General features: G+C 35.8%; 8 protein-coding genes across 8 annotated transcripts; 4 read left to right on the plus strand and 4 right to left on the minus strand.

Moving 5' to 3' along the window:
* The first annotated feature begins 1,101 nt into the window (after positions 1–1,101).
* LOC100702974 (hemoglobin subunit alpha-1) lies at positions 1,102–2,277 on the plus strand. The gene is made up of 3 exons (XM_003442075.5): positions 1,102–1,263; positions 1,351–1,558; positions 2,061–2,277. The coding sequence occupies exons 1-3, from the start codon at positions 1,169–1,171 to the stop codon at positions 2,187–2,189; spliced, it is 432 nt and encodes a 143-aa protein (XP_003442123.3). The 5' UTR covers positions 1,102–1,168; the 3' UTR covers positions 2,190–2,277.
* A 1,145-nt stretch (positions 2,278–3,422) lies between these two features.
* LOC109201894 (hemoglobin subunit beta) lies at positions 3,423–4,223 on the minus strand. The gene is made up of 3 exons (XM_019357772.2): positions 4,065–4,223; positions 3,732–3,954; positions 3,423–3,634 (listed from the first exon to the last, which is right to left on the minus strand). The coding sequence occupies exons 1-3, from the start codon at positions 4,154–4,156 to the stop codon at positions 3,506–3,508; spliced, it is 444 nt and encodes a 147-aa protein (XP_019213317.1). The 5' UTR covers positions 4,157–4,223; the 3' UTR covers positions 3,423–3,505.
* A 1,566-nt stretch (positions 4,224–5,789) lies between these two features.
* On the plus strand, positions 5,790–6,514 carry LOC100703247 (hemoglobin embryonic subunit alpha). The gene is given in 2 exon segments (XM_025906348.1): positions 5,790–5,996; positions 6,332–6,514. Coding segments are annotated over 2 exon segments (330 nt in total). The 3' UTR covers positions 6,455–6,514.
* Positions 6,515–8,383: 1,869 nt separating this feature from the next.
* On the minus strand, positions 8,384–9,279 carry LOC109201895 (hemoglobin subunit beta-like). Its single transcript, XM_019357773.2, has 3 exons — positions 9,021–9,279; positions 8,687–8,909; positions 8,384–8,589 (listed from the first exon to the last, which is right to left on the minus strand). Exons 1-3 carry the CDS (start codon positions 9,110–9,112, stop codon positions 8,461–8,463), a joined length of 444 nt encoding a protein of 147 aa, XP_019213318.1. The 5' UTR covers positions 9,113–9,279; the 3' UTR covers positions 8,384–8,460.
* A 1,665-nt stretch (positions 9,280–10,944) lies between these two features.
* LOC109201897 (hemoglobin embryonic subunit alpha-like) lies at positions 10,945–12,591 on the plus strand. Its single transcript, XM_019357778.2, has 3 exons — positions 10,945–11,846; positions 11,954–12,161; positions 12,389–12,591. Exons 1-3 carry the CDS (start codon positions 11,749–11,751, stop codon positions 12,515–12,517), a joined length of 435 nt encoding a protein of 144 aa, XP_019213323.1. The 5' UTR covers positions 10,945–11,748; the 3' UTR covers positions 12,518–12,591.
* A 2,548-nt stretch (positions 12,592–15,139) lies between these two features.
* Positions 15,140–16,274, minus strand: LOC100703792 (hemoglobin subunit beta). Its single transcript, XM_019357775.2, has 3 exons — positions 16,049–16,274; positions 15,667–15,889; positions 15,140–15,581 (listed from the first exon to the last, which is right to left on the minus strand). The coding sequence occupies exons 1-3, from the start codon at positions 16,138–16,140 to the stop codon at positions 15,453–15,455; spliced, it is 444 nt and encodes a 147-aa protein (XP_019213320.1). The 5' UTR covers positions 16,141–16,274; the 3' UTR covers positions 15,140–15,452.
* Positions 16,275–20,083: 3,809 nt separating this feature from the next.
* Positions 20,084–21,593, plus strand: LOC100702704 (hemoglobin embryonic subunit alpha-like). Its single transcript, XM_003442074.5, has 3 exons — positions 20,084–20,939; positions 21,041–21,248; positions 21,376–21,593. Exons 1-3 carry the CDS (start codon positions 20,842–20,844, stop codon positions 21,502–21,504), a joined length of 435 nt encoding a protein of 144 aa, XP_003442122.1. The 5' UTR covers positions 20,084–20,841; the 3' UTR covers positions 21,505–21,593.
* A 2,134-nt stretch (positions 21,594–23,727) lies between these two features.
* On the minus strand, positions 23,728–24,549 carry LOC100690989 (hemoglobin subunit beta). Its single transcript, XM_025906347.1, has 3 exons — positions 24,432–24,549; positions 24,036–24,258; positions 23,728–23,942 (listed from the first exon to the last, which is right to left on the minus strand). The coding sequence occupies exons 1-3, from the start codon at positions 24,521–24,523 to the stop codon at positions 23,814–23,816; spliced, it is 444 nt and encodes a 147-aa protein (XP_025762132.1). The 5' UTR covers positions 24,524–24,549; the 3' UTR covers positions 23,728–23,813.
* Between the last annotated feature and the right edge of the window lie 1,085 nt (positions 24,550–25,634).

The raw sequence follows: 25,634 nt of genomic DNA on the forward strand, positions 1-25,634 counted from the left end.
CAATTTGGATTATCCAATTAACCTATCCCCTCAAACTGCATGTCTTTGGACGGTGGGAGGAAGCCGGAGTACCCGGAGGGAACCCACGCAAACACGGGGAGAACATGCAAACTCCACACAGAAAGACCCCGGCCTGATGGTGGAATTGAACTCAGGACCTTCTTGCTGTGCGGCAACAGTGCTAACCACCGTGCCACCGTGCTGCCATTATGTTTTATTATATTACAGTGATTTGACGTTAATTTACATTTGAAATGTGAAATCACAGTCTATTTATGTAAATTTAATGATATTCTAGAAGAACAGAACAAAACTGTAAAATACACAGTAAAATACTTTTATATTAGGATTTTTTTTTACAGTGATATGTACAATAAAAAGTTATTTTTGGCCGTCATAAACATGAAACAATAGTTTTTGAATAAAGGCAACTGGAACATATGAAATCAAAGGTTTATTTATTCAGAATTAATTATTACGGAAAATATTTTTGATATAAATTGAATGTCTACCAGTCAAGTACATTTTATTTGACCAAATTCCATTACATTTAGCGTTTGACATGTATGTAAGAAAATTATATGGAAAATTTACATTTAATCAAATTACTTGAATTCAGCATTTTGGACATAAAGCCCTTTTGAGTGTACATAAAATATTGCAATGGCAGTTACTAAGTTATATTTACATTTCTTATCTTGTAGTTTGGGGTAAAACTAAATAAAAGCTTTAACCTCCAGTTAATAAGGAGTATGATTTGTGAGGATAAACACTTGTTTAATCAGTACAAATGAAAAATCATCTTTAGATTTATTAATCTAAAGGAGTGAGCCAAAATAAAAATGTTTGGATTAAATCCAAACTGGAGGTCATTTATAGACCTTTAACATCCCCCAACAGCGCATTTCCAGTGTGGGGCAAATCTGAAACGATAAGATATTTGGCTTGTACACAAGATCCCATATCTGTTTCTTATTATAGAACACCGTGAGACTTTGTTTTAGTGTTTATCTCATGCCAGCTGTTACATATCATTTGGAATCCTTCCAAACGCCTATAGCATTATCTTTAAGGGGGGCTGGGTGTGCCTATGTTCCGCTGCATCTATAAAACCCCTCTGTTTGCGGCGAACGCGGCATTGAACTTGAAAAAAAAGTCAAGAGGCAAGATGAGTCTTTCTGCAAAGGACAAGGAGACAGTCAAGGCCTTTTGGGCTAAAGTGTCGGGAAGGGCGGGAGACATTGGCAGTGACGCTGTTGCCAGGTAAATAAGAAAAAATGAGGCGAATTTAACCCACTTCTGCATTTTTATCTATTACTTACTGGCTTACTCACATGTGTTTTTGCCCAGGATGCTGACAGTGTACCCTCAGACCAAGACTTACTTCTCCCACTGGAAGGACCTGAGCCCCGGCTCTGCCCCAGTGAGGAAGCACGGAGGAATCGTGATAGCTTCAATAACCGATGCTGTGAACAAAATCGACGACTTGGCAGAGAGTCTTCTTACCCTCAGTGAGCTGCATGCTTTCACTCTGCGAGTGGACCCTGCAAACTTCAAGGTATTTTTTTTTATTAAATCATGAAAGCAGTTCAGAAAACCTGTTTGTTTGCTTTAAAGATTAATTGGACTACAAATTAAACGCTTGCTTAAACACTGGTTTTAGTAGTTTTTATTTAAATGTGCCTCCATAGGCTACTGGTTGAGACTGCATCAGTTATAGTGAGGAACTGTAACGTCATCATTAATTATTCTTTGAAGCATATAAATCTGCCCCATCCACACATGGACAAGGCCATTTGCAAATATAAATAAGTCATAAGTTGAACCCCAATTCGTGACATCGAGCTACAGTTATCTTTAGGATAAATGAAATGTGTGTTTCAGCTGCTGTAGCGCAAAAATGTTAACCTTTTAAACAAACAGGGAAGTTGCCTCAGTGTTGTCAGCAAGTCAAAGCACGACTCTGTCACGGAAGAAACACAGGATAGACTGATTTATGATATCATAATCCCTGATTCTGCTAAATAAGTGTCACGATCTTTGTTATGATCTTTTCACAGATTCTTGCTCAGAACATCCTGGTGGTTCTGGCCACCATGTTCCCCGTCGACTTCACCCCTGAGGTCCACATGGCTTTAGACAAGTTCCTGGGTGCCTTGGCTCGTGCCCTGTCTGAGAAATACCGATAAATTGCATACTGGAGGCGACGAGCGGCAGGGTCTCAGATAGCTACTCACTGCCAGTCTGAATCTGAATAAATCTAATGCAGTGAAACTGCCTTGTTTGTTTGGGTTTTTTTTGTGGTGTACCGTAAAAATACAGAAGCTGAATAAAAGTTTAAAATAAAACAATGCCAGAATGAACACACAAACTATTTTAAGACTGACGATGAACATGAGAACTTTAACGAGTTGTATATCTGGAGGATAACTGGTATTGCTAAAGAAAATACAAGCAATTTGTGAAAAGCATATCTTTCTACTGAGAAAACTCAAAAATATAACAGTATAAAAGTTGTCTACAAATCGCTGCTTGTGAAATAGCCTATACTGGAATTGTTGGGGGAAAAAAAAAAACATTACAGGAAATGAGCTCTCAAAAAATTTTTTTATACAAATGTAGATGTTTTTATTACATTTTAAAACTCTTGGCAGACAGTTCTACCCAGATTATTTTGTTTCAATGAAAAACTGTTGTGTAGTATTTTCAGCTTGACTCCAGTATATTGACGAAACACAACTGGTTTAGGCCACTGCATTTATCTGACACCTAATACTGCCTGATTTATTCAATTAAATACTTTTTCCACCGCTTCCAGAAACATGAATCAGAAGCTTCATGAAATTATAATCCTACTCTGTCGCAGTCGACTTCACTATCATTAAATCAGAATCAGAATACTTTATTAATCCTAAAGGAAATTATGTAAATTATGTAAAATGTCACATGTTGGACCAGAAAAATGGTTGCTGTTTGAGTGAAAGAGGCTGACTACCCTCTGACAGTGCACTGTTAAATCCGTAAACTGTTAAATCACTAATAATCAGTAATACTGAATGCTGTGCGTTTACAGAGTCGGTCCGGTCTATTGTAGTTTAATTCGACTTCATCATCGGTCTCACATCATCCGTCATAATTTATGAGAGGTCCTTTGATGCTAAAGTTACAGCATAACTTATTTATTTATTTTACACCATCTTATTTAAAATTTGAAAGAATAGGCTAATTAATATCTTACACCCATTATTTAACTCTTCTGTTACACCCTGATATAGTTGCAAATGCTGGAAAAAGAAAAACCAACAAAGAAAAACCAGCACATGCTCGTTATTTGATTGATTTAAGCCTCCTAAGACATGATTAAAAAACAGAGTATGTGACGGTCCTATTATGAAAAAAGAAATAAAACAAACAACTTGAGGTATATGCTTCATATATCTTATTTATTAACATCATTTTGAGGTACAGTTTAACAACCGAGTATGTGACGGTTCTCTGTAGCTCTCTAGTAGTACTGCTTTCTGAGGGAGGACACCACCACTGCCAGGAACTTCTGAAAAGCCGCGTGGACCTCAGCAGTGAAGGCTTTACCCAACTGGGAAGCAACCACAATGGTCAGGCAGCCACCCAGGAGCTGTAAAACAACACAGCATGCATGAGATATCATAAACACGCTAAATAAATACATAAATATCAATAGAATTCAGTACCATCAGTTCTGCATTGCCTACCATGAAATTGTCAGGGTCCACCTGCAGTTTCTCAGAGTGCAGCGCGCTCAGCTCTGCATATGTGGCCTTGATGTTGTCCATGTCCTTCACGGCTTTTTCCAGAGCTTCCATGATAACTTTTCCATGAGACGCAACCCTTGGATTTGATGTGATGGCAGCAGCATTGTAGAGGTTTCCAAATCCACCGAAATACCTCTGAGTCCAGGGGTACACAATCAGACACCTGCGGAAACAGAAAATTTTTTAATAGCTCACAATTACTTAAGAAGAGTCATATATATAGTGTCATATAATCTTGCACATTCTTTAAGGGAGTAAATATCAGAAACTCACCTGGAAAAAGCTGCTTGTCCAACGACCGCATAGTCGATCTTGGAGAAGATGTCCTGGATCGTGGTGCGCTCGAAGTCTGTCCACACAACCATTTTGCCTTGTTGAGTTTTTCACTTGTCCTGCTATTCAGCAGGTCACCACACGCAGCTTTTAAAGGAGCCGTTTCGCTCCACCCAAAGATATGCAGTTGGGTGGAGTAGGACAGTGGGATGGCTAAACCGGGTTACATGTAACGCTTTGTACTTATTTGTAACTTGAAAACCAGTTAAGAGAAAATAACTTTTCCAGTTTTATCAGAGCGCAGTTACGTCTTCGTCACATTTGTGCCAGCTTAGTTAATTAGTTTCATTATTCATAAACGTTTTCGTTAACTGATGTTTTCAGTATTACAGTTTAAAAAAATCATTTCAATGTTAGGGGATCACACAGAGCTACATTTTTAAGTTCAGGAAATTCAGAATATCATAAGAACACCTTGTGAACCGAGCTGACTCACAGACCAAATCCCAGTCTCATTTAACAGATCTGCAGAAGTTTTTTTTTTTTAATTAGCTTAATTAACTGTAAATAAACATAAACAAATGAATGTTTAAAGATAAGGTGAGATAAAAAACAAAACAAAACAAAATGCTATCTCTCCACTGCGCTGGAGAGATAGCATTTTGGTTTTTATTGAAACTTCTTTGGTCTCATTATTCCATACTTCTATATCTCTTCCGCTAATTTTAGGTTGATTTTGGCAGAGTTATCATGCCCTGTGCTCACATGTGGACCTTGAAATCAACTTTCCTTCCTGAGGCTAACGGCTCAGTGTGCACCCACCAGTTGAACATCAGATATGTTTCAGTAAGGTGTTGGCTGCTAAGATATGACGTCAACATGTACAAGCCAGTCATCATGTTGGTAACTGACAGCCTTGCAAAATCTAGAACTTGAATCAGTATTTCTAGTCCTCTACATGTTTAATTCTGGTAATTCTGGTTTTTCAGTACTAAGCTGTATGCTACGTAATTTTTTATAATATGTTCTGGCATTATTATTATTATTATTATTATTATTATTATTGTTGTTGTTGTTGTTATTATTATTACTATTATTATTATTATTATTATTATTATTATTAAGCCCATTATCTTATAGACCTATAAATTTAAAATTTCCATTTTGTAACTGCTCTGACTTATTTCAGCACCACATTAATATGAACAGCAACAGACTCAAAGATTGCAATCACTGTCACCGGAAATCTATCTTTTGGGTTTTAAAACTGCAAACTTTTAGTATTCAATTGGATTAATTGAATTAATTTATTACATAAATAAATGAATAAATAAACACTGCCTTGAGACTGGCTTGCGGACTGGTCTTCAGAGCCACCATCACAATTTTGTCTTGCGTTTATCTTGAGCAGACCCTTGTGGTCATATCTCTGAGGTGGCCCGGGTATGTCCATTGCCTGTTTCATGTATAAAATCCCCCATAGTTTGAGCTGATCAGGAAAAGGGAAAAACAAAACAAAAGCAGGCAACATGACGACCCTTTCCGAAAAGGACAAGAACATAGTCAAAACGTTTTGGGCTAAAGTGGCTGGCAGGGAGGAGGACATCGGTTGTGATGCTGTCTCCAGGTAAATATGCCTTATGATTTACAACCTTTGACCCCAAATGGACAGACCCTCTGCTGCATTTTTTACCTACTATTCACTTAACTTACATTTTACCCAGGATGCTGACAGTGTACCCTTAGACCAAGACTTACTTCTCCCACTGGAAGGACCTGAGTCCCGGTTCTGACCCGGTGAGGAAACACGGAGGAATTGTGATGGCTGCAGTTACTGATGCCGTCAGCAAAACTGATGATCTGACCGGAGCTCTTCTGAGCCTCAGTGAGCTGCACGCCTTCACTCTGAGAGTGGACCCTGCAAACTTCAAGGTACTTATTTGTTAAATCATAGCAGTGAAACTTTTTAGTGTTTTGCTGTGAAGGTTTGGACTTAAATAAAACAGATTACAACTTTTGTGCATTATCCTATTAATATTTTTTAAAAAATGTAATAGATTTAATACTTTTTTGTCTTTAGACATCCCAAGTTTTATCTCCAAATAGCTGTTCCCAAGCATATCTATTTCTCACAGAAACATTATTAAACAGAACATGTCTGAATTACACTTAACCCACACTGTGCGGTTCAATCGTACAAAAACAATGTTTGCAGAACATTGCAGCAATTAAATGTGACTTTAAGTGTGGCTATCATGTTTTCACAGGTTCTCTCTCACAACCTCCTCGTGGTACTGTCCACCACATTCCCCAACGACTTCACCCCCGAGGTCCACGTGGCTATTGACAAGTTTCTGACTGCGCTTGCCCTGTCTGAAAAGTACCGATAAACTGCACACCGACAGCCAACAACAGGCTTGGATACTCCCAAACTGAATTTTAATGTAAAAATAAACAAATAAATCTAATACAGTACAGCTGTTATCTGTGTAGTGAAGCGAATTTCTTTAAAGTTGATATTAACTTTCAATTTAGTGGCAAATCTAAAAAATAAAAACAATAATAATACGTGTAATAAAGGAGGGCTGAGATGAAAGGCCAACAAAATGTGCCAGAATTTATTAAAAGTCAAGATGAATGGCCAATATGCTTTCAGTTGGCAACTAAATAAAACTTACTGTGCAATCACAGAAAGAGTGTTCAAAGTAATATAGCTACTTTTCTAACCCATATGGAAAAGATATATATAAATCTTATAAGGTTTGTGTGAAACTTGTATGAAAAGTATAAAAGAGTAAAAAGAGATATAAGATCCTTTGAAAAATTATAAAAATGGAACTTGAATGTTTTGGATACTTCCTAAAACAATATATGAAAGCAATGAGAAAGTGGCCACTTTCATGAGTAAATCATATAAGCCTTATATGATTCACTATATGAAGCAAGCTAAAGCTGATGCAAGTCTTTTATAAGTTTTTCGTATTTCTTTTCCATATGGGAACCATTACATGCAGCTGCCACAGAATAACGATTTTGTTTTTTTCTGTAGCTATAATGTTGTGTAATAAAAGTAACATTGCTATAACTTTATTGTAGGCTAGGAGGTGTCCGATGTTTTGCAGATCCCAGCACAAATTAATATTCTGACGATTATATTTCTTTAATAATATCAACATTAATTCTATTCATTCTACAAAATAACTTTTAAAATGCCTGTATATGTATTGTTGCTGCAGCAATTACGCTTTAAAATAACACGGAAAATCCAATCCAAGATAAACCCAGAACATAACAAAGCAGGACATGCTGTAGTTTGCTGAAAACATCTGCTGACATTTTAGCTTATCTTCGCTATCATCTTTATTATTTTTTATGATTCTTTTAAAATTTTCCAGAGCAATGCAATAACCAACAAAATTTGTAAAGCAAAGAAAAAAAATGTGTACGTTCAAATGATTTATAAAACCAAACGCTGCAAACTATATTTTCATTATAACCATGGCAAGGGTCACGTGCTCTTATTAGTAATTGACAGTTTATTTGACCTCGATCAGTTACAGCACAATCTGATTTACTCGAAGTAATGCCTTTAAAAAAAAACACCCCAGAAGAAGATAGTACGGCCAGTTTTGCCCATACCAATACTGATACTGATACTTTAAATCTATATAGGCAGTTTATGTAGGGGAGAGCAGTGTATCATGATTTATGACATGAATCATGTCATACAGTTTACAAATTCTGAACACATTTTTAATGTAATTCTACACTAATGAGTCAACACAACTTATCTCACATAGTTCAGTGGGCTACATACTGAATTTATGGTTGTGATGGATACCATCAACTAGAAGACACAATGGTGTTGTCTATTTACAAGTATCACCTTGCTCACATTTTTCTGTGTGTGTTTGTTTTTGGATGTAGTTGTATTTCGTTTGTACATCAGCTGTCTCACAGAACAGTATAAAAGAACAGTGTGTAGGCCTATATATTTTTCTATATATGAACAAAGCTTACAAGGCTTTCAAAGAGTTACTTTTATTTACTGTCTAATATGACCATATATTCTGAAAAAAGGGAAATAAAACGAACAACTTGAGGTATATGCTTCATATATCTTATTTATTAACAGCATTTTGAGTCACACTTTAAAAACAGTCCTCTGTAGCTCTCAGTAGTACTGTTTTCTGAGGGAGGACACCATTTAAAAGTTGAAAGAATGGGCTAATTAGTAGCTTGCACTACAAGATACACCCATTATTTAACTCTAATAATTGCAAATGTTGGAAAAGGAAAAACCAACAAAGTGAAGAATATGCTCATTGTTTTATTTATTTAAGCCTCTTTAAGACATGATTAAAAAACAGAGTATGTGATGGGCATCTGTAGCTCTCTAGTAGTACTGCTTTCTGAGGGAGGACACCACCACTGCCAGGAACTTCTGAAAAGCCGCGTGGACCTCAGCAGTGAAGGCTTTACCCAACTGGGAAGCAACCACAATGGTCAGGCAGTCACCCAGGAGCTGTAAAACAACACAGCATGCATGAGATATCATAAACACGCTAAATAAATACATAAATATCAATAGAATTCAGTACCATCAGTTCTGCATTGCCTACCATGAAATTGTCAGGGTCCACCTGCAGTTTCTCAGAGTGCAGCGCGCTCAGCTCTGCATATGTGGCCTTGATGTTGTCCATGTCCTTCACGGCTTTTTCCAGAGCATCCATGATAACTTTTCCATGAGACGCAACCCTTGGATTTGATGTGATGGCAGCAGCATTGTAGAGGTTTCCAAATCCACCAAAATACCTCTGAGTCCAGGGGTAGACAATCAGACACCTGCGGAAACAGAAAATTTTAAATAGCTCACAATTACTAAAGAAGAGTCATATATATAGTGTCATATAATCTTGCACATTCTTTAAGGGAGTAAATATCAGAAATTCATACCTGGAAAAAGCTGCTTGTCCAACGACCGCATAGTCGATCTTGGAGAAGATGTCCTGGATCGTGGTGCGCTCGAAGTCTGTCCACACAACCATTTTGCCTTGTTGAGTTTTTCACTTGTCCTGTTAGTCAGCAGGTCACCGCACGCAGCTTTTAAAGGTCTGTTTTGCTCCACCCAAAGATATGCAGTTGGGTGGAGTAGGACAGTGGGATGTGCCAGTCTGGGGTTCGGCAGGACTATATTCACTTCACCACCAAACTGAATCAAAGAAAATGTGTCTTTTTTTCGTTATCATTGAATCATAAATTACATTATAAATTATTTTCATTCGTCACTCTCAAAATCTGCTAATCTGGCCTCTGACCACTCAGATAGCTAGTTGTGTCCACTCAGGTATACATGTGAGCCTCATTAGCTTTCATTATTTTATGTCCTGTTTTTTACGTTTCACTGCAATGAAGGATCACCTCTGTCTAAACTGGAAGTCTCAACTTGTGAGCTCTTTTGTGAACAAAAAAAGAAAAAAGTAAAGATAAACCCACAGATATCCAGGAGACATTTATTGCTCTCAGGGTGGATCCACCTGATGGAAGTTTAGATAAGGCAGAAACAAACGTCATCCTCAAACCTTAGTTATCATAAGTTTTAACTGCCTGAACAAACGGCAGTTAACTGCAGAATTTCAATTTTGAGTAATGACTCCTTGGCAATCTACGTGTCTATTTTTAAATTATGACTTGAAATTGCATCAAATTTTTAATAGACTGCTTGAATGAATTTGGACCACCATCCAAATCTGCCCCAAATTAACAGTACTGATAATTACCAACATATTTTTTTAAGGAAAAAATACACTACATATAAACAAATTTATGTTAAGGGCCGTAGGTGAAACAATTAAGATAAGAAACTAAGATTCAACCATCTCATCCATCCATTTCATTCATTCGTTCATTCATTTTCTCCACCAAGGATGTTATTTTTTGGAGCATATGTGTGTGTGTCTTTCTGTCTCACTTCATGATAGCACCACAAATTTTGAATTCATTTTGATAAAACTTTGTAGAGGTGTGGAGTAGGGTTGTGTTAACAGTGCATTAAAATTTCACTTCCATCCACCAAGATCAACTTAATAGCATAGCATCAAATAGCCCATGTACAATGAAATTGTGGATTTATTCATGATTTATAGGTGAAGAATGTACAAACATTCTTAGAACTCAGAAACTATGACCAGGCATTGCACAACTTTGCCAAGTTTTTCCATTTCCATTGTGATTCTCACAAGTATGGGTTGTATTGTGAAATTACCAAAAGTGCCATAAAAGGATGTAAAATATCATACCGCATTTGACCTCTGCTTCAAGATCAATAGATTAATGCAAAGATCAAAATGATAATAATGGTATATGGAGCAATTTGTTTTAAATTTTTCATTAAAACAATGTTCTTTACCGCCAGTGTTTGCACTGACAAAATATCGACATACGGGGAATGATATACGAGGATTCGAAACATTATTTTATTAAGACCTTGTTATGTACAAAACAGTAACAGGTTATAACCGTTTAAATACATAACAATTTCAACATATTTACAATGTTCCTGAATGAGTATAATTTGTTTGGAAAATAAAAACAGGTTGTGATCGAAACCTTTGTTCACTTGATATTTTTAAGTAAATAATAATAATTAAAAATAATAATAATAAAATGATTGTACATGCATGCATTATGTGCATTATGTCAAATATATTAAAAAGGGTTAATAACAAAAGCCTGCACTTTGCATGTGTTTTTACTGCACTACAAAGTTCTTAAAGTACATTTAAAAAGAACAAAGAAAACAAAATGTATATATATATATATATATATATATATATATATATATATATATATATTTTCATGCACATGCTACCTTGCTTCCATAGCTTCTCCTCTAGACTAGTGGAAAGAAAGTGTAGCAAACATACATTTAGTTGCTTATCTGACTACATTTTTTCTAAGTATCCAGTTTTATATCAGAAGCATTACTTTATATAGGTTGTGGTCATTTCTGATTTGTGGATTGACATAATAATGCGTCCAAAATCTCCTGTGTAAAAAGCAAAATAAGAATGTTTTATCCACTGTTAAGATTGCAGCTGTCGAAGTGTAAAAAATTAGCGCATGCTTGAAAAGAAAATGCCTTGTTATAAAAAACCTCTGATATCATTAATTAATTGTTTTCCATTCTGATAACTGTTTGCAAAATAAATAAATAGGGGATTCACTAATGTCTCACCTTAAAAACTGAACTGTCTATCAAAGTTGATTATTTCAGATGATAAACAGTTATTTTAATAAACAGTCAAAGTTAAAAATACAATTTTCATTTGTTAATGTAACCCATGAGCCAAAAACATTGCAATTTTAGGTATTTATAAAAGTATATTACTTCATGATTTTGCTGTCTAGAAATACATTTCCCTTTTCCACTCTTTGGTTTAGTTTTATTTCTTTATTGTGTGCACTAAATGATTTCTTTTTTTCTTCAGTAGTTTTCAAAGCTAGCGTGACAATTGGTTCACTGTTTATCTCACGCAAGCTGTTACATATCACTGTGGGCCTGTCCAAGCGCCTGTTGCTATCTCTGAGGTGTGTCGGGTGTGTCCGTTTACTGTTCTACATATAAAAGCCTAAAGCTTTTCAGGTGGTTAAGACAACTTCAAACGAAAAGTCAACAGGCAAGATGACCAGTCTTTCTGCTAAGGACAAGAACACAGTCAAAGCCTTTTGGGCTAAAGTGGCTGGCAAGGAGGAACAAATCGGCTGTGATGCTGTCTCCAGGTAAATATGGATTATGACTTATAATCTACGACCCCAAATGGACTGCTTTAATCTGCTCCTTTTTAAAAAATATATGTACTGTTAACTCACCTTACATTTTTATCCAGGATGCTGACAGTGTACCCTCAGACCAAGACTTATTTCTCCCACTGGAAGGACCTGAGCCCCGGCTCTGCCCCGGTGAAGAAGCACGGAGCAACCGTGATGGCTGCAGTTACTGATGCTGTCAGCAAAATCGACGATCTGACCGGAGCTCTTCTGAGCCTCAGTGAGCTGCACGCCTTCACTCTGAGAGTGGACCCTGCTAACTTCAAGGTACTGACATACAATAAATTCTGAACGTGGTCCTGATTTCGTTGTGTTTTTTTATGAAGGTTTAGTTGCAGTTTCTTCGTTTCTAAGTTTAATGTACATTTAATGTTTAACTTCTCGTAGCAGTACTGAATACTGAATCACAGTATTCAAATAAACAGATAATTAACCCTGGCATGCATTTTCTAACAGCATGGCTTTGTTTAAATGTGATCTTCATCTTTTCACAGGTTCTTGCTCACAACCTCCTCGTGGTTCTGGCCACCGTTTTCCCCAACGATTTCACTCCTGAGGTCCACGTGGCGATGGACAAGTTTCTGGCTGCTGTGGCTCGTGCATTGTCTGAGAAATACCGTTAAAGTGTACACAGGAGCAGATGTCTCAATTTGAATAATAAAAAATAATAATAAAATAAAAATCAAATTCAATCAAACTGCTGTGATTATTTGTATATTCTTCTAGTGTTTGTAAACAATAAGTTAAAAGGATTTAAAAGCTTTCTAATTCTGGTCAACAACACATTGGCCCACATCTACATCCATTTTTTAAGAGATGTAGACTGGCCCTAACCTTTGATACCATTGCAAATACTTGGCTGTTTGTAGGAGGGTAATAAGAAGCATTTGCAAAAATGAAGTACGACTTGACAAAAACCAAGCAGGAGTTTTCCTTGTTGTTTACAGTTGTTTAGTTCTTCCCCTAAGCTTATAACATATCTGAAGCTACATACATAGACATTGACAACTTGAAGTAAAATCAAGATCTGAATTTTTGTCCTGCGTTAAATATGAGCAGTTGGAACACTTTTACTTTACTTTCAAATTCTGCAGTGGTTTCTCTTTTCTATAGTTATTTATAGCGATTTAAATAATAATAATAATTATTTTCCACTTATCATTGACAGTGTCGTGGGTGGGGCTGGATCCTATCTCAGCTACCATAGGGCGATGTCACAGTCTGGCTGCGAACCAGACTGTGTGGAATGGGGAAGAGGACCCAAGCACAGACACGCAAGAACAAAACTTAATTTTAACAGAAAACGAGCTGTTTATTTAGGCTGGCAAAATAAATACAAAGAAAGGGCACAGGTAAAACTAAACAATAACCTAAACTGGGTAAACTAAAATTAAAACATGAAAAAGCCTTAAACATGGAGACCTGGCATGGATTCATGGAAAGACCTGGAATCATGACGTGAACTTAGCAGACAACCTGGCGACGAATGACTGGAAACACACAGACTAAATGGACACATGAGGTGAGCCGGGAAGTGGAAACACATGGGGAAACAGCTGATATGAATGAACATAACGATGTCACAGGGGGAGAGTAAAACTAAACACATTGAACATAGGAACACAAGACCTCTTCAAAATAAAACAGGAAACATAATGAGACGCAGACATGACAACAAGAATTTGACAACACAAGACACGTAGACATGAAACACATGAAGAGCAAGGGAGACTTAATACAGGGGTTGAAGACACAAGGGGAATCTAATAAAAAAGAACTATAATGGCAACCTAGGCATAATAGAAATGAACTTAGAAAACCTAAAGGACTTAAACATAAAAATAAACTAAAACTCAAAACGCTGGGTCAAAAGACCCAGGATCGTGACAGGCGAGAGGCAGGATACACCGTGGACAGGTCCTCAGTCTGTCACAGGGCTAACACATAAAGACAGAAAACCATTTGCACCTATGGGAAATTTAGAATGACCAATTAATCTAACCCCACTAACAGCATGTCTTTGGACTGTGGGAGGAAGCCGGCATACTAGGAGACAACCCACGCAAACACGGGGAGAACATGCAGACACACAAAGAAAGGCCCCAGCCAGGTGGCGGAATCAAACTCAGGGCCTTCTTGCGAGGCAACAGCGCTAATCACCGCGCCACCACGCTGCCATTGATGCATGACTGTTATCTATTAAGTGGCCAATTACTGAAATTAATAAAGAAATATAGTCATTTAGTCACAGAAACACTGGACACACACAAGTTATTTCCATTAGATAAAACAATAATTTTCAAACAAAACAAAACATGAACCTATTTTCTCTGTGGTAGGTGGAGTTTTTATTGTTGCCACTATACACGCTGGATTGTGAATGAAACCATCAATATGTGACTGAAATCCAGACTTTCAGCTTTGATTCAAGGGGTTTCACAAAACTTTTGCATTCTTTCAAATACTTTCTGCCAAAGTCTAATTTGACTTTCTTGGTCTTCAGTGTAATCAGTGGTTTGGACCTTGGTGCAAACTCAGTATTGCAATTCATGAAGGTATCTCTTGATTGTGACTTTGACAGCTCCTCAAGAGTGTTAGATGTTGTAAGTTTTATTTTCTTCACCATAGAAATAATTTTTGTCATCATGCACTTGTATTTCATTTAAGGTTGTTTGGTGTGGCTGAGCTGGAAACACTACAATGGTCATTTCTAAAGTTTTTGCTGTTTCTTTAAAGGGCTGGTTGTGTTTTTCACCATAATAAAGGCCTCGCTTGTATACATTAATGTCTCTTTGAGTCTCATATTTAAAATTACGGCAAAAGGCTATAAAATTCTTGACATCTTAAATCAAATTGATATATTATGTCTGAACATTTGTCATGAAATAACAAGGGAAAAGACTCACCTGGCCATGAAACTGCCTATTAGTCAGTTGTCCTATTAATTTTTAAGTTCTCAAACCCGGGACTTTGTATAAAAATTACATTAATTCTAAAAAAGTTAATGAAACACTTTTGTAAAACCTCTTGAATTAAAGCTGAAAGCATGCACTTCAATCACATGACTGACTGATTTGCATCCCACTGTGGTTATGTATGGAAACAAATCTACAAAAACTGGGTCTTTGTCCTGAACATTATGTGCATGCATTTGGTTGCATGGTTTTGTTATATCGCTCTGCACCACATACTTTGCTGTGGGAGTCCTTTTAGTCGTCGCTTTTGTTTTTACAAGCTCTGAAATCAGTGCATTCATTTTACATTATAATTTTTGAGCAGGATCATAACACATGTCATTTCACTTTTGATATTGAAATTTATTTTGCTAATAGGTTAGATATAAACTTTTACATTTTGGTGTTCAAACACTAAAATTAGTAAACTGTTGGGTTTTTTTTTTTTTAAGTTTAACTAATCATTACAGACAGTTTAATTTAATCATAAACAAAGTGAAAAAGAAAACACGGAACTTTCTGAAGCTGCTTAATATTTTATTTTGTTTAAAGCTCATTGAGACAAGGGTTTAAAACAGAGCATGTGACGGGCATCTGCAGCTCTTTAGTAGTACTGTCTTCTGAGGGAGGACACCACCACTGCCAGGAACTTCTGGAAAGCTGCGTGAACCTCAGCAGTGAAGTTTTTACCCAATTGAGAAGCAACCACAATGGTCAAGCAGTCACCCAGGAGCTGCAACACAACACAACATGCTTTAGCAATCTTCAACTCACACACACATAACAATGAAAATCAGTATCATTAATGCATTACGTACCATGAAATTGTCAGGGTCCACCTGCAGTTTCTCAGAGTGCAGCGCGCTCAGCTCTGCATATGTGGCCTTGATGTTGTCCATGTCCTTCACTGCTTTTTCCAGAGCTTCCATGATAACTTTTCCATGAGCAGCAACCTTTGGATTTGTTGTGATAGCAGCAGCATTGTAGAGGTTTCCAAATCCACCAAAATACCTCTGAGTCCAGGGGTACACAATCAAACACCTGAGGGTATATATAAATAATTGATTTGCTCTTAGTTCTAAAAGAAAAATTTACATTGTGTAATGCATAAAATATGCCAGCTTTTTTCATTGCACATAAAGATGCTACTCAATTAACCCCAATTTCTGTATCTTAATATTAACACAAACAATGTTTCACCTGGAAAAAGCTGCTTGCCCAACGACCGCATAGTCGATCTTGGAGAAGATGTCCTGGATCGTGGTGCGCTCAAAGTCTGTCCACACAACCATTTTGTCTTGGTGAGTGTTTCACTTGTCCTGTTGGTCAGCAGGTCACCGCATGCAGCTTTTAAAGGTCTGTTTCACTCCACCCAAAGATATGAAATTGGGTGGAGTTGGCTAGTGGGAGTTGACTAAACTGGTTCAGTTTAACGATTCTGAGTTCAGCTTTGATTAACTATCAAAATTAACCAAAAATGAGTTGGAAACTTTTATTATGGACAAATTTAATCCATATTTGGATAATTGCTCGAGAATCTAATTAACAATTATCTTTGTTTCTCCTTTTGTTTTGATGGTTGAAAAGTTTCACTGTTAGAATTACCAAAATTACTGTGACTGGTGAGATAAGCTTTAGTCATACAGAATACATAAATTTGCTGTAGCTGTGTAAGTCTTTAATGTATGAACAATATATTTATATATTTATATAATAATTCTCCAACACATGGTACCTAATATAGATATAAATGCTTAGGAGCAGTGAGCAGCCAACTCCAGATTGTAAGTCAGTGCAATGGAAAAGGGAACTTTTGGAGGAACTCTGGTATTTAAAGTGTCTGTAAAATTCAAATTTCTTGTTGAAAATTAAAATTGTGTATCAGTCAATCATGTTTCTTGGTATGAAGTGCCCAAATTGAACAGCAAACAGTTTCCAGATCTAAATATTTTTACTGAAGTGCGTATAGGCACTGGGCTTTTGGTGCCAGAGCATGTGAAAGAAGTGACATAAAGAAATATATAATCTCAGTTAGAAAAGTAAATCAGTTTTTCTCCTTCAATATTAATTTTACATGTTAAGTATAACAAACATTTTTGTATTTTTAAATAATTAACAAATACGTAAATACAAAAGCTGTCAGTCTAATGTGTCAGCTTAAATTTTGAAATCAGAGATTTTGTCAGTATTTTAAAGACACCAAAAATACTAAAGCTTAATGGGAAGTCTTCATGGTGTTTATATCTAGTAAGACAAGAACAATAAGATACACGCATAAAGGAAACTAAGTTCACTACAGAATGTATTGTTGTTTATTTAACTACGCATAAGACCAACACTTTTTTTGTTATAGTTATGTTCATATGCCTTATGAACTCACAACACACTTATTAGTCTGAGCCTCATTAACTTTCATAATTGTAAGTTCTCCTTTTCACACTTCACTGAAATGAAGGATCACCTCTGTCTAAAGGGAAAATCTCAACTGTAAGCCACGTGTGAGCTCTTCTGTGCCCCCCCAAAACGTTAGATAAACACACAGATTTCCAGGAAACATTTATTGCTCTCAGGGTGGATCCACCTGTTGGAAGTTTAGATAACACAGAAACAAACGTCATCCTCAAACCTTATAACGTAATTGTAAGTGCCTGTACAAATGTTAGTTAACTGCAGAATTCAAATTTTAAATCAGAATCCCTTAGCCGTACAATCCACTGTAAATGTTTATATTTAAATTACATCTTTGAGTTTAAATGACAAAAGTTTTTAGTGCAGTGTTCAAATTTATTAGATCACCAGCCAATATGAGGTTTGTGCTACAGCTGACCTAATTTCTTAAAGTATTTTTTATGTTTCTATAATAGTCAAGCCACCAATATGTACGAACACTTACATTGAAATGTTAATGCCAAAATATAATTATTTTCATTATCCATACATTTTCAAATGTACAGCTTTACGAAGAAAAACAAAAAGCAGAAAAAAGTAAAGCACAATATTATTTTTTGATTGAGATATCAAATTACAGTTACTTACTTGCCTGTTATCCTTTATTTATTCAGGTAAAAGTCTCACTGAAAAAAACAAAAGGAGAACCCTTTCAAGAGAAACCTGGCCACAAGGACAGCAGAAGTTATAATATAATAAATAATAGATAACAAGTAAAGAAACAAATGGGTCATTTCATCTCAAATAAGCAAACTTTTAGAACATTTCCTGCTCAACCGTCTCCAATTTGCCCAAAAATCTTACAGTAAAACATTTGAATATATATAATGAGTGCTGTAAAACTTTCACATATCAAATATTTGTCAAGATTCTTTAGAAAAACTGTCCTTTGACCTACTTTCAGATTTTTTTAGCACATTGAAATCTACATAAATGTTTGAACATGAATATCTCAAATTAATCTTTAAACATTTACAGATAAAAGCCTGAAAATGAAATAAAATAGAATCAGAATCTGCCAGATCTTTGAGACAGATACATAAAAAAGTCTGAGTTAGCTGAAATATACACGCAAGAAAAAAAAGAAATGTCCAGCACTCCTGCAAAGTCTGATATTTGAATACATATTAATGGAAAACTTCAAATTGCTAAAAAATAACTGGTGACAATTTCTGAATGGTTTAAAGTTAATGTAATACATGCTGTACTCTAATCATAACTTAGTAAAAAATTGTTAAATATGTTCAAAAATTTCATTGTTGATAGATTTCATTGGGGGTCGTTCCATCGCTAATCTTCACATTTATAGAACGTTTACTGTTAAACCTTCTCCAATTTGAATAGAAAAATATTATATACTTCAAGGTTTGGACATATCATGATTGCTGTACAATCTTAGCTTTATATATAAATACTTTAAGTTATATATGTTTGTTGCTTCTTAGTATATTTTAACCCAAACTATCCATGGCACTAAGTCTCAGCATGATATGTAACTAGAAAATTTCTTCAAAATATAAATATTACATCACATTTGAAATTGTTTTTCAGTTATATTATTTTTTTTGATTGTATTTCTTGTTTGATATTTTTTTTTGTTTTTAATATTCTGTTTTTTAGCTTATGTTAGTTTGTGCTCCAAAACAGGACTTTACAGGACATAATTTTTTTCATATTTTATTAGCCAATGCTCAGACAAATATCTGTCCCAAATGATCAATTCTGATTCATTTTGATAACAAAAGACAGTGAAAATTTCAGGCTTTTGCAAGAAAAATGTCATGAAAGTCCCCTTTGAAAAACAACAACAACAAAAAAAAACTTACTTGATATATGAACCTAAAATTACCAGCAATCAGTATATGCTGTATATTGAAACTTTGGACCATAAAGTTTTTATATAAACAGGGGAAAGCGGAACTGGAAACTAGATGATGAAGTTTTTAATATATAAAGCTAAAATTTCACAGCAATTGTAATATATGTCCAAACTCTAAACTATAACATGTTAATGCAAACTGGAGAAGGTTGAACAGAAAATGTTATAAAAATGTGAGGATTTGAGTTTGGACTGACCCAGGTCTTGAAAACTAAAAATATGCACACATGTAACAAAATTACTTTCTGAGGTATAATTAGAGTATCATCTGAAAACTCCAGTATTTTGTTGTATTTGGACAGGACAATCTACTGATATTGTTATACTGAAAATGGCTTTTTCCTAATTTTTGTGACTAGGAATTTAATTTTAATCAAATCATCAGCAGTTAGCTTTTGCAATTTGAAGTTTTTAATTAATGTGTGCTCAAATATGGGACTTTGCATGAGTACCGGGGTTTTTTTGTTGTTGTTTTTCTTTTGTTTTGGAACTAGCTCACAAATTTTGTGATGTATCTGTCTCAATTTCAGGATCCGTATTAATTGTGATTTTAAGAAAGACCAGTGAACATTTCAGGATTCTATCTTTGATAGTCTTTGAAAGATTCATGTTCAAACACTGCTGCAGATTTCAATGTATGAAAAATTGTAGAGCAGAAGCCTTGATTTGAGACGGATTGACCCCAAAACAACTGATATTGCATTCAGACGTGAGCACAAACATGCAAATCATATCCAACAAGAGATCATTACAAAAGTGAAATTAAAAGCAGTCATACTGACCAAAAAGGTATTTTCTCACTCCATTAAAATAAACTTAAACTCCTCATGCATTCCTGAACAAAACAATTACTTTTGGTGCTTGAGTGTTATGCTTGATTCATTTCTGGCTTCTCAGGAAAGAGTTCTTACTTGGTATATATTGTTGGTATTTTTTAATTTGTAGAGTGATGCAATTTAATTGATTGACAATAAAATAATGTATCCAAAATCTCTTCTATGAAAAGCCATGTTAGAATTTTTAACTGTTTTATCCATGCTTGAAAGAGCATAGAAAGCGCTTTAGAGCATACTCAAAAAAAAAAAATTGAATATGAAAATCTGTAATATAATTTACTGATTGTTTTTTATTATGATATCCGTTTGTGAAATAGGTAAATAAATATATAACTAAATAAATGTATGCCTCACCTTAAAAACTGAACTGTCTATCAAAATGTATCATTTCTCAAGATAAACAGTTTTTAAATCAGTCGAAATCAAAAACACAATTTAATTTGTTAATGTAGGCTATAGACTAACAGATATTTAAATTTGAGGTATTTATAAAACTATGTTACTTTGTGGTTCTATTCTTCAGAAATATATTTCTCTTTTCCACTCTTTGGTTTGATTTTTTTGTTTTGTTTTGTTATTGTGTGCACTTTAATTAAGTGGAAACCATTCAAACATCTTTAATGATTTACTCTTTTTCTTTAGTAGTTTTCAAAGCTAGCATGACAATTGGTGTACCGTTTATCTCACCCAAGCCGTTACATGTCACTGTGGGCATGTCCAGGTTGCTATCTCTGAGGTGTGTCGGGTGTGTCAGTTTACTGTTCCGCATATAAAAGCCTAAAGCGTTTCTGTTGGTCAAGACAACTTCAAACAGAAATTCAACAGGCAAGATGACCAGTCTTTCTGCTAAGGACAAGAACACAGTCAAAGCCTTTTGGGCTAAAGTGGCTGGCAAGGAGGAACAAATCGGCTGTGATGCCGTCTCCAGGTACATATTTATTAAGACTTACGACCCCAAATTGACTGCTTAAACCTACTTCTGTATTTTCGATGTACTGTTCTGTGTACTTATTGTACATTTTTATCCAGGATGCTGACAGTGTACCCTCAGACCAAGACTTACTTCTCCCACTGGAAGGACCTGAGCCCCGGCTCTGCCCCGGTGAGGAAACACGGAGCAACCGTGATGGCTGCAGTTACTGATGCTGTCAGCAAAATTGACGATCTCACCGGTGGTCTTCTGAGCCTCAGTGAGCTGCACGCCTTCACTCTGAGAGTGGACCCTGCTAACTTCAAGGTACTGACATACAATAATTTATGAAAGTTTATAATAAGTTTAATGATTCAAATAGAAATGGAAGATTCAGCAAATTAACATTTTCAAAACAACAACGTTTTGTTTAAATGTTATCATCTTTTCACAGGTTCTTGCTCACAACCTCCTCGTGGTCCTGGCCACCGTGTTTCCCAACGATTTCACTCCCGAGGTCCACGTGGCGATGGACAAGTTCCTGGCTGCCGTGGCTCATGCCTTGTCCGAGAAATATCGTTAAAGTGTACACAGGAGCAGATGAGTGACAGCAGCATGAGATTGAATTCTTACTGTCAAACTGAATTTGAATAAAAAAGGAAACAAATCCAATCAAACTGTTGTGGTTATTTTTGTGATCCAGTAAATGTTTTTGGTTTAGACAATAGATTAAAAGCATTATAAGTTTAGGTCAATGGCAGGTGAAGACAAGTCTTCCTGAATGAATTCATTTGGGTCATGTAAACAACCACTTAAATTGGTGAGTATTTATAATTTTTTTCTGTGTGTGTTTTATTTTACAGTCAAACTCTGCAGTGAACTATTTCTCCTAAACATGACTAGTCTATAGTTATTAGTAGCAAATTATTAGTTATTAATTATACTATCATCAACATTTCCAAAATCTGAAAAAAAAATTATTTGTTAAACAAAAAAGAAAAAACAAACAATTCAATTTTTTTTTAATTTCTAGTAAGTGGAGAGGGACAGCAATGGTCCTCCGTCCTAAGGCTAGGTATCTAAAGGGATAGACTGGTTCCTTAAGCAATGTGTGATGGCTACATGCAACCACACAATGGAAATACTTGGGTAATATTCATTTGATCTTTTTGTCTTATGTTTACATTGTGCTCTAAAGCTTCTGTGATCATAAGTTAACCAATTTAATAGTCCAAATGGTGGCATGGACTCTGTTTTGCATTGTTTGTTATTTTATATGGGTATATGTTATTTAATTATATTTCTGTTCTTTTTGAGTTACCTGGCCTCTGCTCCAGTCCTTCCTGGTTTGGGTGAAAGAGGAGGCTGAGGGTGGAGCTGGTTTAAATGCAGAAGCCAAAAAAATGACTGGACCATCTTTTGTGATCATGTAGGGGGGAATGGGGTTCTTCTTGAATGATGGTTAGCTGTTATCTCTTTAGTTTTCACCTTTGGTGTATATAATGGTTTATTCATTTGCTATATAACTAGAGCTGTTTCTCATTTGGGCAGGTCAGTTTGTTGAGTTCTGTTTTGTTAAGTGAATTTTGAGTAGAGTTTTGTTAAGTTAACCTCTTTTACGGGCCCACTTGGTTCTTAAAAAAAGTTTATTTTTGTCATTTTTAATTTTTGTAATCATTTTGTCCTTTCGTGGTATAATAAAACCCATTTTTTGAAGATTACATTTGTGCCTGTGTGTTCCTGACTGCTTGGTCCATGATACAATGACTCAAGCATGTAATGTCACTTCCATATCAGTTGGGACAAACATAAAATTTTACAAAAAATGTGTAGTTTTGCCTCTGTACACCACCACACTGGATTTTAAAGCAAGAAAGTGTAGGCTTTCTCTCAGCTTTGTTAAAAAGAATGAATGCACTGACCAACTCAGAAACACCAGAACAAAAACAGACAAGTGCATGATCACTGAATTATTTCAATGAAAACCAATTTTCACGACATGTAACTAAGCCAAAAACCTACGTGAAGAGGCTGGTGTATCACTGTCAGAGTCTACAATTAAGAGATGCCTTCATGAATGGAAATAGAGTTTACATCAAACCACAGAATACAGTGACAGCCAGGGAGATGAGACTGGACTTTGCCAGAAAACATATGAAAGATCCTGCAGAGATCTGTAAGAAAAACTATAACATTTTATATGATGGGAATTAATTTGGGAGAAGGAGAGAAGCAGCTCATGATATGAAGCATGTGGAGAATGGTGGAGGCAGTGTTATGGCATGGAAATGTATGGCTGCCAATGGAAGTGGGTAATCAGTGTTTATTGATGATGTAATTGCTGATAGAAGTAGCAGGGTGAATTATGAAATTTACAGGACCATATTCTGGGCTCAGAATTTGTGAAATGCTGTAAGAATTATCAGACTGTTTTTCACAGTCCAAATAATGACCCAAAACATACTACAAAAATAATTCAAGAGTTTCTCAAGGCAAAGAAATTGGATGTTCACAGTCTCCAAGTCAGTCACCTGATCTCTGACCAACAGAGCATGCCTTTCCACAAACAAGCAGCAACTGGAGGCTACAGTCAAGGTCTATCAGAGCAACTCAATGGAGGAAACAACATTTGGTGATTTCCATGGGTTCTAGATTTCAGGCAGCCACTGGGTGCAGTCTTTTCATCCAAGCATTTAAAAATGGCTTTAATCCTTAAGCAGTCCATACAAGGTTTTTGCAAAGGACATTGTATTAAAACTTAAAGATCATAAAGCAAGTGGAAAAAAAAAAGAAAGGCACTGGGAACTTTCTGAAGTTGCTTAATATTTTATTTTTTAAAAACTTATTGAGGCATAATTAATAACAGAGCATGTGACGGGCATCTGCAGCTCTTTAGTAGTACTGTCTTCTGAGGGAGGACACCACCACTGCCAGGAACTTCTGGAAAGCTGCATGAACCTCAGCAGTGAAGTTTTTACCCAACTGGGAAGCAACCACAATGGTCAAGCAGTCACCCAGGAGCTGCAACACAACACAACATGCTTTAGCAATCTTCACTGACACACACAAACATGCAATACTGGGAATCAGTGCCGTTAGTTCAGCATTGCCTACCATGAAATTGTCAGGGTCCACCTGCAGTTTCTCAGAGTGCAGCGCGCTCAGCTCTGCATATGTGGCCTTGATGTTGTCCATGTCCTTCACTGCTTTTTCCAGAGCTTCCATGATAACTTTTCCATGAGCAGCAACCTTTGGATTTGATGCGATAGCAGCAGCATTGTAGAGGTTTCCAAATTGACCAAAATACCTCTGAGTCCAGGGGTAGACAGTCAAACACCTGAGGGAATGTGTAAATAACTGATTTGCTCTTAGTTCTAAAAGAAAAGTCTACATTGTGTAACAGATGAAAAATGTCAGCTTTTTTTTCATTGCACATAAAGATGCTACTTGAATAACCCAAATTTCTATAAAATAAATTTATGTCAATATAAAAAAACCCCAATGCTTCACCTGGAAAAAGCTGCTTGCCCAACGACTGCATAGTCGATCTTGGAGAAGATGTCCTGGATCGTGGTGCGCTCAAAGTCTGTCCACACAACCATTTTGCTTTGTTGATTGTTGCTCTTGTGCTGTTGGTCAGCAGAGCCACAAAGTCACCTTTTAAAGAGTTCTTTTCACTCCACCCAAAGATATGAAATTGGGTGGAGTTGGAGAGTGGGAGTTGGCTAAACTGGTCAGTTTAACGATTCTGAGTTCAGCTTTGATTAACTATCAAATTAACAAAAAATGAGTTGGAAACTTTCATTATGGAATATCTTACAGACTACTTATTCTTATATCTTGGGATAGGCTCCAGCCCTGGGTGACCCCTAACAGTTAAGAAAATTGGAAGTAAGATAATCAAAAATATTGTGCAGACTTGGATAGGAATAAAGAACTGGATGAAGAACAATGAGTATATCCTTTGGAAAATAATGAATTCTAAATTTCACTGACAACAAACTTCTTGTTCTTGTAAATAATACATATGTTTTTAAAAAATGGACAAGATTCCACAGATTTTAATTTTAACATACGACCAAACCATAGCATTAAGGTCCTGCATTTGCCATTTGTACATGCGTTTAATAAATAAACTTCACAAAGAGTTTTCTTAAAGAGGAAAATGACAAGAAAAGAATGGTACACCCACACATCCTACAGGCCTTTATTGACTTGCTGTAAGTAGAAAAAAAATTAAATAACTTTGTCTCCACTTTTGTTTTTTTCTGGTAATCCACAAAACCTTTTCTGTCATTCTCTTAAATATTTTCAGTATTTCTGCCATATTTTAGAACCTGTTTTTCATCCTCAATTTTCTACACCTGATGTTTAACTTTACATCAATATATCAGTAGCAACTGTCCACTCTGAGCTACATTTGAACTCCTGCAGAAACAAACAGCTGCTGTAAAAATTTAAACTGCCCTGTGAGAGGATTCACCTGCTGAAGATTAGATAAGCCTTAGAACTGACAGTTTTTTTGAAGCGAATGTCATTGACATAGATTTTGGTTGTAGTGTTGGTAAATGATAGCCTAAACAAAAGTATTTAAATTTTAACCTACACATTAAAACAACATCCCTGGACTCTCTAAGTTCAGTCATATCTGTGATAGCTGCTTTCCACATTAGGATTTGGATTTGGTTTTTGATTATCTGTTTGGAAACATAA

Source organism: Oreochromis niloticus, linkage group LG4, assembly GCF_001858045.2.
Source record: "Oreochromis niloticus isolate F11D_XX linkage group LG4, O_niloticus_UMD_NMBU, whole genome shotgun sequence".
Lineage (NCBI taxonomy): Eukaryota > Metazoa > Chordata > Actinopteri > Cichliformes > Cichlidae > Oreochromis > Oreochromis niloticus.

Coding starts and splice junctions, on each gene's coding strand:
- LOC100702974 (XM_003442075.5), top strand. CDS start 1,169: ATGAGTCTTTCTGCAAAGGACAAGGAGACAGTCAAGGCCTTTTGGGCT. Junction 1,264..1,350: donor GGCAGTGACGCTGTTGCCAG/GTAAATAAGAAA, acceptor GTTTTTGCCCAG/GATGCTGACAGTGTACCCTC. Junction 1,559..2,060: donor TGGACCCTGCAAACTTCAAG/GTATTTTTTTTT, acceptor ATCTTTTCACAG/ATTCTTGCTCAGAACATCCT.
- LOC109201894 (XM_019357772.2), bottom strand. CDS start 4,156: ATGGTTGTGTGGACAGACTTCGAGCGCACCACGATCCAGGACATCTTC. Junction 3,955..4,064: donor GGACAAGCAGCTTTTTCCAG/GTGAGTTTCTGA, acceptor CTGTTTCCGCAG/GTGTCTGATTGTGTACCCCT. Junction 3,635..3,731: donor TGGACCCTGACAATTTCATG/GTAGGCAATGCA, acceptor GTTGTTTTACAG/CTCCTGGGTGGCTGCCTGAC.
- LOC109201895 (XM_019357773.2), bottom strand. CDS start 9,112: ATGGTTGTGTGGACAGACTTCGAGCGCACCACGATCCAGGACATCTTC. Junction 8,910..9,020: donor GGACAAGCAGCTTTTTCCAG/GTATGAATTTCT, acceptor CTGTTTCCGCAG/GTGTCTGATTGTCTACCCCT. Junction 8,590..8,686: donor TGGACCCTGACAATTTCATG/GTAGGCAATGCA, acceptor GTTGTTTTACAG/CTCCTGGGTGACTGCCTGAC.
- LOC109201897 (XM_019357778.2), top strand. CDS start 11,749: ATGACCAGTCTTTCTGCTAAGGACAAGAACACAGTCAAAGCCTTTTGG. Junction 11,847..11,953: donor GGCTGTGATGCTGTCTCCAG/GTAAATATGGAT, acceptor ATTTTTATCCAG/GATGCTGACAGTGTACCCTC. Junction 12,162..12,388: donor TGGACCCTGCTAACTTCAAG/GTACTGACATAC, acceptor ATCTTTTCACAG/GTTCTTGCTCACAACCTCCT.
- LOC100703792 (XM_019357775.2), bottom strand. CDS start 16,140: ATGGTTGTGTGGACAGACTTTGAGCGCACCACGATCCAGGACATCTTC. Junction 15,890..16,048: donor GGGCAAGCAGCTTTTTCCAG/GTGAAACATTGT, acceptor ATATACCCTCAG/GTGTTTGATTGTGTACCCCT. Junction 15,582..15,666: donor TGGACCCTGACAATTTCATG/GTACGTAATGCA, acceptor GTTGTGTTGCAG/CTCCTGGGTGACTGCTTGAC.
- LOC100702704 (XM_003442074.5), top strand. CDS start 20,842: ATGACCAGTCTTTCTGCTAAGGACAAGAACACAGTCAAAGCCTTTTGG. Junction 20,940..21,040: donor GGCTGTGATGCCGTCTCCAG/GTACATATTTAT, acceptor ATTTTTATCCAG/GATGCTGACAGTGTACCCTC. Junction 21,249..21,375: donor TGGACCCTGCTAACTTCAAG/GTACTGACATAC, acceptor ATCTTTTCACAG/GTTCTTGCTCACAACCTCCT.
- LOC100690989 (XM_025906347.1), bottom strand. CDS start 24,523: ATGGTTGTGTGGACAGACTTTGAGCGCACCACGATCCAGGACATCTTC. Junction 24,259..24,431: donor GGGCAAGCAGCTTTTTCCAG/GTGAAGCATTGG, acceptor ACATTCCCTCAG/GTGTTTGACTGTCTACCCCT. Junction 23,943..24,035: donor TGGACCCTGACAATTTCATG/GTAGGCAATGCT, acceptor GTTGTGTTGCAG/CTCCTGGGTGACTGCTTGAC.